This window comes from Herpailurus yagouaroundi, unplaced genomic scaffold (genome assembly GCF_014898765.1).
Source record: "Herpailurus yagouaroundi ecotype Mexico unplaced genomic scaffold, PumYag 193, whole genome shotgun sequence".
In the NCBI taxonomy this organism is placed as follows: Eukaryota; Metazoa; Chordata; class Mammalia; order Carnivora; family Felidae; genus Herpailurus; species Herpailurus yagouaroundi.
In genome coordinates this window covers 5,911,972-5,921,718 of record NW_024412424.1, presented here as the reverse complement: position 1 = coordinate 5,921,718, position 9,747 = coordinate 5,911,972, and the positions used below count along the sequence as shown (strand labels likewise).

At 42.5% G+C, this 9,747-nt stretch overlaps 1 protein-coding gene across 1 annotated transcript in view; it reads left to right on the top strand.

The window, feature by feature from the left end:
• Window positions 1–9,747, top strand: part of SMARCC1 (SWI/SNF related BAF chromatin remodeling complex subunit C1) — a 177,750-nt gene that overhangs the window by 129,904 nt on the left and 38,099 nt on the right. The window contains exon 25 of the mRNA XM_040445559.1: window positions 694–848. Coding sequence (XP_040301493.1) covers window positions 694–848 — 155 coding nt within the window. The remainder of the gene's footprint in view (window positions 1–693; window positions 849–9,747) is intronic.

Below are 9,747 nucleotides of genomic sequence, written 5' to 3'. Positions count from 1 at the left end.
GAGAGAGAGAGAGAGAGAGAGAGAGAGAGAGAGAGAGAGAGAGAGAGAATCCCAAGCATGCTCCACACTGTCAGCGCAGAGCCCATCATGGGGCTTGATTCCACAACCGTGAGATCATGACCTGAGCCACAACCAAGACGGACGCTTAACTGACTGAGCCCTGGGTTTGTTTCTTAATGTAACAATAAACAAGTGTTCGAGTTTGAGTTTTATTTGGCTCCTAGGCACCAGTGCTAATACCAATGGCTACCTTGTTTTCAGTAATATGTAGACAAACAAGTTGCTCATTGTGACAGAAGTCACGGTCAGTGGCTGGCGGTTCCATCGTGCCTGTCTCAGAAGGCTTGCGGAAGTGCTTTGTTCTCATTTCCTCCAGACACTAGGGTTTCTCAGAGCCTTTCATTGACTGATCTTTTTGGTCTTACGGCAGGGCTTAGTTCCCTTTATATCTTAGAGAACTACACAGAGAGCTTAGAGAAATGAAGGAAAGACAAAGCATACTATTTAGAAAATCCATCTCAGATGGAAGCTCCCTTACATGCATGGAATGGCTCTGCAAAAGTCTTACAAAGAAGAAGGCACTGAGATCTCTTTGTAACCTCAGTCCTAGTGTGTCATGTGGCGGAGGTGAGAAGTAAGCTGGCTTATTGAGATGGGGCACAGTGGTAATAAGGCTTTCTGATTTTTTTTCAGAAGAAAAGGAAACTGAAGAGAACAAGGAACTCACTGATACTTGTAAAGAAAGAGAAAGTGATCTCGGGAAGAAGAAAGTAGAACATGAAATTTCCGAAGGAAATGTGGCCACGGCCGCAGCAGCTGCTCTTGCTTCAGCTGCAACCAAAGCCAAGGTTTGCCACTGACAGCCCTTTCCAGGCTCTTGCCAGCCGTGAATGGTTGCATTGTTGTCAGTTATTGAGAACGTTTAGTATAATGAGCCTTGCACCCGACACGAGATGACTGCTTGACCGGCATTTCTAGGTTAAGAATTGTGCAGGCAGGAGGGGTGGGGGCGAGTCGCAGATCTGGTCCTGGAGGGGGGCTGCCTTCCAGGCCTTGCTTATACCGCTCCACTCAGCTCATGGAGACCGCAGAGATGTAGCCGAACTTAAAGTCCCTCACATTTGCCTGCAGAACTTGTCTTAGACTACTGTTCCAATTTCTGTTCGATTGAAATATTTGTGATTTTTAAGACAAAAATCTGTTTCCTTGTATAAATACTTCACCCTGCTCTTACAGACTGAAAGGAAAGAGGGGGATCTAAAATAACTTTTTCTTCTTGAATTTGCCAGCTTTTCTGGGGGTGGTTTTCTCTATTTATAACCTAGTATTGGCTTCACAGCATATTTAAGAAAAAAAGGAGAATGTTATTTTTCCCACTTTGTGTTGCTTTCGCATTTTAAAACATTCCAGGCATGAATATGTGAAGTTTTGAAAAACCTTTTCACCCCTTCTCCATCCTACCCTCTGAAGTAGCTTCCTTCCATTATAGGTTCCCACGTTTTGAGGAGCGTTTACTGGAACATACCTAATCTTTTTATCTTGAGCTGTTCTTAATCCATTGGTAAAGATATTCTTTCATGGCCTTTAGTACCTATAGACTGTTCAGCTGCTGCAGACGACTTCTCCAAGTGCTTAATCTGTGGTACATGATTTAATAACAGACCCACAGGTGACCCAGTTTAAACCACAAGACCATTGTTTTGAGTTCCCACACATCAGGCCTAGGTGTGGACAGTGAGGAGGAGGGTGTTTACAGGGCACAGTCAGTCCAGACAGTAGCCCCAGCTGAAGCTGACTCTTACAAGAGCTGGAGATCCTGTGTGTTCCTACTTCCCAGTCTCTTCCACAGATGCCTCCCGATCTTCATGGTGGTTTAGTTGCAGTATTAGGTATTCTCTCTCCTCTACCGTTCTCTGTCTCTTGGGATGAGTGAGTACTTCTCTGGATGCCAATTTGACAGCTGTTTCCTGTTCATTTGGTTTTGCTGCTTCACTGGAAGCAGTTTTTTGATTCTCTGTTTCTCCTGTCAGGCTGGACCCTTTGGCACCTCATTGCCTCAGAGCTAAGTTCTCGTTCAGACTGCTACCGGGGATCTTAGAGATCTTAAGGATGGTCTTGGGATTATTTCCTAAGTGAGCTGGAGGCCAGGAGGGCCTCTGTCCTTTGTGACATTTATCAGGAGACAACAGAGCCATCCACCAGTCTTCAGAGTTGCAGCCTCAGGTCATCTTGGTCTCTCATCATTGTTTCACTTTCCATAGGTATTCAGCCACCAAATCCTTCCTGGTGCATTAGTGCCTCTGGTAATGCCCAGGCCCTTCACTTTTCCCTTAGGCCGGCATCCCTCATCCTCTGCCTATCTCCTCCAGCCCATTCTCTGTCTTTAGCAAAGTAATCTTTTTTATTTTTGAAAGTTTCTATTGATAATTTACATTTGTATCAGTAGATATATATGTCTACAGCTAGTGAATTATTCACAGGTGGAGCCCACCTGTGGGCTCACACACAGCACCCACTTCAAGCAGCATAATATTCCTAGCCTTTCAGAAGCTTCCTCATACTCCCTTTTGGTTACCGTCCTCCCCCTGCCCCCGCCCACCCCCCAAGAATGGTTGCTAACCTGTCTTCTAATACAATGGACTACTTACTGCTTTTCTGAAGAATCTTTAAAAATACAAATAGGAACATGATACTTTCTTAAATAAGCTCTCTATCTCTCTCAGGCTAAAATTTCAAACTCTTTACTGTAGAATTCACGTGATCAGGACCCGTCTCAGTTCTCAAGCGTCCTTTCTTGCCTGTCCATCCAAAACTGTTCCTTATGGTTCTCCCAGATAGAACCCACTGTGTGATCTCCAGTTGGGCTTTTTCGGACCCTTTCCCTCTCATAGAGATATTTCTCTCTCTCTCTCTCTCTCTCTCTCTCTCTCTCTCTCTCTCTCTCTCCCATTATTTCTCCTCCTTCTGCCACTGTGTCAGCTTCACTGTAAGTTGCTGGAGAAGGAACTAAAATGGTAGATGACCATAAATCGTTTTCATAGCTGATGAAAAACATGATGGCCTCATAGCTGTTAACATGTGCAACTTTGGGCACAAAAGTTTGTGTGCTGTGTACTTCTGACCACCTTGCCACAGCTGTTTGACTCCTTTACTGCAGAGAAACTGCTTTTATGGAGCAATTGCCCTGCTCCTTAGATATTCTGTGCAAGGTTTAGAAGAGTCCAAAGAACATTTTCCTTCCAGGTCACCGAATTTTCACTCCATCATCCTCACTCAGTCTTGTTTCTAATAACTGGGAAAGGAGATCTTTATTCTCATGACAGCTGTGTTTTCCACAGATCTGTGAGTGATACACATGCGTGTGACACATGACTTGGCATGCATGAACTGTTCAGTGCCACTTAACAGCTGGGTCTGATGCATTTCACAGCACACATAATCATCTTTGTGCTACATGGGAATTAAGGGTAAGGAATTCACTTAAATTACTGTAATTAGTACAGCTGATCGAGCCAATCCAAGTTTTCTCTTATTCTCTTTTTGTTTTTCTGTATCTATAAACAGCTTTGTTATTAAGACTTTTCCTTGATACATTTTAATTGTTTGTCACACTGACATGGAGTAGTAATTAGAGGTTCTGAATCTAGCTCCAAAACACATAGGGACGGTGGGCATGCATTCTGGCTTTTCCCCAGCCTTGCCATATGAGGGACTCTTTGGTAGCATATCCATTTCTTCATTGCATCTACCGACAAGCTGTGAATTGACCTACCTGAAGAGTGGTGTGTGGGTGTGGGAAGGAACACCATTGGCTGGGTGCTCTACATCCCTTCCATCTGGGTGCTTAGTTTTAGCTGGAAGGAAAAGTTCAGAACTATTGCTAGAATAAATTAGAAGCCTTAAAAACTAGAATGTTCTCCGTATTCAGCATGAGCAGGACTCAGTTCCTCCAAGATAGCATAGGTCATGTTTTCTTTCTTTTTTTTACTGTTTGTTTATTTTTGAGAGAGTGCAAGTGGGGGAGGGGCAGAGAGAAGGGGACAGAGGATTTGAAGCCAGCTCTGGCTGCAAGTGGGGGAGGGGCAGAGAGAAGGGGACAGAGGATTTGAAGCCAGGTCTGGCTCTGCACTGACAGGCTGACAGCAGTGAGCCTAATGTGGGTCTTGAACTCACCAACTATGAGATCATGACCTGAGCCAAAGTCAGATGCTCAACAGACTGAGCCACCCAGGTGCCTGAGATCACATTTTCGCAAGACTTACAGACATTTTCTTTAGATTTATTCTGTCACCACCCCATTCCTATATATCTTGAAATGGCTAAAGTAGGTTTGTCTTCATGGTAACTAGATATTAGTTCTGGGGTAACAGGAAGATTCTTTCTCACCTCTCAGAGATACCTCTTACTTGCTCCCCTTTGCCTGAAATTCTTTTTTGAGATAGGAAAGTTTTTCATTGTACGTTGTAGTCGTAAGGCTTTACCAGATAAGTGTTTGCTGAAATTGATTGACACTATATGCATTGATCAGTGAAACGATGTCCTTTTACTTGATGATATTCTAGAGATAAAACCAAAAGAAAAATTGACCTATTGGATCATTTTGCCTATAGTTAGACCTATTCACTTTCATCTTTATATGACTAAACAGAAAACTACTCCTGTTCCACCAGCTGGACTTCAGGCTTTGTTATGTAAAGTTCACCTCAACTCTGTTACAACCAAGTTACCTTTGTGCTATCATTCATCTCTCTTAGGTCATTTCTCCACATAGCACACATCTGGGCCACACTCCCACACTTCATCATTCTTAAAAAAAAAAAAAAACAAAACTTTTTTTTAATGTTTACTTATTTTTGAGAGATAAAGAGACAGAGCATGAGTGGGAGAGGAGCAGAGAGAGAGGGAGACACAGAATCCGAAGCAGGCTCCAGGCTCTGAGCTGTCAGCACAGAGCCCAACATGGGGCTCGAAATCACAAACCGTGAGATCATGACCTGAGCCGAAGCTGGACGCTCAACCGACTAAGCCACCCAGGCGCCCCTCATCGTTCTTAAGTTCCATAAAGCCAGTATGTGAAGGGATGTGAGCTCCCGACAGCCCTTCTTAGGGAAGCCCTGGTCATCACTGCTGCCAGACCTTCAGGAATCCTTAGCTTGAGCGTTAGTAGTGCTCCTGCCCCAGTTACCCAGGGCTATGTAACCATTACAAAACCTAGCTTAAGACCATCATCACTTTATTGCATCTTATCATTTTTATGACTGAGGAACTCAGGCAAACTCAGCTGGACAAGCCCTGTTCCATGTGACATTGGCTAAGGTTGCTCACAGCTGGGCTGTGAAGGGAGGATCTGAGGCAACCTCCCTGCTGTGCCTGATGGGTAAGCAGGGTGGCTGTATGACCTGGGACTGGCTGGCATCACTGTCTCCACACAGCTCATCTACAGAGTTAGTTATCTTGGGCTTCCTCACATTAGGTTGGTATCAAAATAGTTGGACTTTTTACTTGGAAGCTTATAATTTTAAGAGAAAAGTGTCCCAAGCCACCAGAAGGGAATCTGTGTGTGTGTGTGTCTGTCTTTCTGTCTCTGTCTCTCTGCCTCTCCCCCACTGGTGCACGTGCGCACTCTCTCTCTCTCAAAAATAAACAGTAAAAAAGTTCTATCCAAATTCAAGGTGAGGGATCATTGACCATGCTTCTACACAGAAGGCATGCCACCTTAAACCCCCCAGTCTACCCTCTGGTCACCAATTACCTACATATCTCCCAACTGAAAAGTAAGCATTCCATGGTTTCATGTTATTATGATAATCAGGCTAAGGCTGGGCTTTTGAGATCTTCTCTAAATCAAGTTCGGGTACAGAGGAAGCTCTCTTTAGGAGTGGTCTTTCAGGTGCAGCTCCTTGCATGTTGGTCATCTCAGAAGAATTTGAGGACTGACATAAAAGTGGTTGGAAACTTGGAGAGAAACTGCACTCACATTCAGTAAGTGTGAAGATGGAAGGCCCTGAGAGAGCACACATAGTTCAGAGCAACTTTGAAATCTAGTCAGGCATATGTTTCCCCTTTCTGTCTTCCCAGGGCCCCAGTATTGCCCTCTGTGACTTATTCTCTACAGCTTTTGGCTTGGCCCTGTGGTCTTTGGATACTGCATTCTGAATCCTTTTCCTTTGCCATTAAAAAATCAGCCCAATTTTGCTGCTGTGAGGGGCCTTTCTTAGCCTGTAATATGAGTCCCAGAAGGAAAGGAAAGAGTGAAGGAGGCGGGGGGCTGGGGGCCGGTGGGAATTGTGGCTGATGAAAACCTTCAAACTTGTTGGAAAACATTAACTTGTAGTAATATAGAATATAGGAGACATGCTCTTGAAGATACTTAGAGGCCCTCCTGTCTAGTAAAGAGAGTCTAAGAGTATAAGAGGCAAGAATACCCTTATTCTTAGAAATTCTAAGATTCTTAGAAATTCTACGATACTTTTTGATCAGAATGTCTTACAGCCACACCTTAAGCTGTTTACTCTCAGGTCACGACTAACTGGTAATGTTCTGGATTTTATCTTTGTCCTGAAGCCATTTTTTAGTTTCAAACCCTTGCTGGGAGCAACTAGAGATGAGAAAGTTTCATTTTAAACCTTGTTGTATTTGCTCTTAATTGTCTAGGAGATTTCTTTTTTTTTTTTTTTTAATTTTTTTTTTCAACATTTATTTATTTTTGGGACAGAGAGAGACACAGCATGAACGGGGGAGGGGCAGAGAGAGAGGGAGACACAGAATCGGAAACAGGCTCCAGGCTCTGAGCCATCAGCCCAGAGCCCGACGCGGGGCTCGAACCCACGGACCGCGAGATCGTGACCTGGCTGAAGTCGGACGCTTAACCGACTGTGCCACCCAGGCGCCCCTGTCTAGGAGATTTCTAACTCCAATAATGATGGCCTGAAGATGGAATAGTTCCCTCTTTGGTTCGTTTCTCTTCTGGCTGCTTGTAATAAAATGCCTAAAGAAAGTTTATGTTTTGTCTAGAAATCACTCCAGCCAGATTCACAAGTTCATTAATGACTCCTATTTTCCACATCACCAGAAGTGACAGTGTTTCCAAACTTTGGAGAGAAGATCTGCTTCTCTCCAACCTCCAGGAACATTTTCCTCTCTGTTCTAAAAGCTCTTGCCAGTGGTTTTCTTGAGATCTTTTCAGCCTGTACCCACTGCATGATCTGAAGCCACACTGAAAGTTTTTGATACAACAGCACCCCATTTCCAGATACCAGATTCTTTTCCCATAGTGGGAAAAGAATTTAGTGTTTTTAAAAAACAACCATTTTTTATTATAGCTCATGATTGTGCAAAATTTGAGCACTAAACACCTGTGCAATTCTGCTCCATGTGGTATCAGTTGAATCATTTAGCAGTACTCACCTCACAGGTAGGTTCATGGAGAGTCTGAGATAGATTCCTTCAAGTCCTAATCCTTGCTAGAAGTGGCTGGTTTCTTTTTCCTCTTCATGCAGTCTTGAGGTCTCTCTCTCTGGTCTCTTCCACGTTGATCACATGTAGTATATGGCAGCTAGGGACTCCCAGAAGGAACGTTCCAAAAGACAGGACATGAAGTTCCCAAGCTGGGAACTGGAAAATGGCACCACTGTTTTCTCTTGGGCAAGGCAATTAGAGAACCTGCCTTGATTCCAGAGGAGGGATTATAGACCCTCCTCTCCATGAAAAGAAAGCCAGTGAGTTTATGGCCATCTTTAATCTACTGCACGTCCCTTCTAAGAATTCCCCGGGAAAGTATCCACTAAATATTAATTGTTCTAAACAGGCATTTGTGGATAACTATAAAAAGCTTTGAATTTAGAATTTAAACTTTTAGTTCCGGCTCTACCATTTACTAGTTTCTTAACTTAGGCAACTAAAATAAATTTTCTGAACCTATATCATTTTGTTTGAATCAGAACTCCTTTCTGATCTACCTTTTTAACAACATTATTATAAGAATCAAGTTAAGAATTAAAAACGCATTCTGGGGGCGCCTGGGTGGCTCAGTTAAGTGCCTGACTTCAGCTTAGGTCATGCTCTTGCAGTTCGTGGGTTCGAGCCCTACATCGGGCTCTGTGCTGACAGCTCAGAGCGTGGAGCCTGCTTTGGATGCTGTGTCTCCCTCTCTCTCTCTGCCCCACCCCCCACTCATGCTCTGTCTCTGTCTCTCAAAAGTGAATAAAAGTTTAAAAAAAAAAATTTTTTTTTTTTTAAAAAGCATTCTGTAAGATGGAAATGCCATATTTTCATTATTCATTTAACCGGTATTTGAGGGTCTACACAGTGGTAGGTTTATTTGGTGCCAAAGAAATATGGATGGTTCCTGCCTCTTAGGAACTCAGCCCACTAACCTTGAACTTCACATTTTTCTTGAGCCATTAGGATATATATTTAGTTGTGAAGGAAAAACAAAAAGAATATGTATAAAATGCTAGAAATATAACCTTAAGAAGTTAGTATTAGGGGCGCCTGGGTGGCGCAGTCGGTTGAGCGTCCGACTTCAGCCAGGTCACGATCTCGCGGTCCGTGAGTTCGAGCCCCGCGTCGGGCTCTGGGCTGATGGCTCAGAGCCTGGAGCCTGTTTCCGATTCTGTGTCTCCCTCTCTCTCTGACCCTCCCCCGTTCATGCTCTGTCTCTCTCTGTCCCAAAAATAAATAAATGTTGAAAAAAAAAATTTTTTTTAAAGAAGTTAGTATTAAATGAGATCTAATTAGGAATTAAATACAATTTTATATAATTTCTTGGAATGAAACTTTCTTACAACACATAAATCTGTTCTACTTTTGCGTATTTCATTTTTACACAAGTTATGTTTATAACTGGATTACTAACCTTAGTACACACTTTAAGTTCTAACAGGAAAGATGTTTCATATGTTAATATCACAGATGATTTTTGAGTTTCTTAAACTCTTTCATCTCATAGATGTAGAAACAAACCCAGAGAAGTTGATGAGAAGCCTCAGGTTATACGACTAGTTGTAGAACAAAGACCAAAACCCGGATTCTGCAGACTTTGAGTCTGGTGATCCCAGCCAATGCATAAATGTAATCTGATAAAATTCTCCATTTCGAAGATAATGTTTTCAAACATTGTGCAATTAAAAACCCAACAGCTAGCTCAAAAAAAAAAAATACCTTCTTTTTTTGTTTGTTTGTTTTCTTAGTATGTCTGTGATTTAAGTTTCTAATTTTTAAGAACCAAAAAATAAAGAACAGAAGAAAGAGGGAAACATTAACTCCTCCATGTCTCCATGTGTCAGCTTTCTTAGTGGCTGGTTTTGTTTCAAGGTATGCTTCAGAACTGAGTTTCGTTCCCAGTTCACTTAACTGTGACCGTTGGCAAGATAATTAACTTTTCTAAGCTTTAGTTTTTTTCTTTCTATATAGAGTTCAGTTTCTTTCTCTACATAAAGAATTCTTTTTTGGTAGGTTATTAGAAATAAAAGAAGTACCATGAAAATACAGCATGGTGGCTAGAATGATGTCAGTGCTTAATAAAACCCAGGATATCCCCCAGTCCAGTATTGCATTTCAACAGCTCACTCTTGCTTTTACATTCTAAGATTCTTTTTTTTTTTTTTAAAGCAGACATGAGTAGTATTTGGATCCCTTTATCACTTTTGTCCAGTGTTTGGTAACATTTATTCAGCCACTTCAAGCCTCTGTGAAGGCTTTGTAATTTCCTGAAGAATTGGCTCCTAAGCCTTTGTGACTTCTACT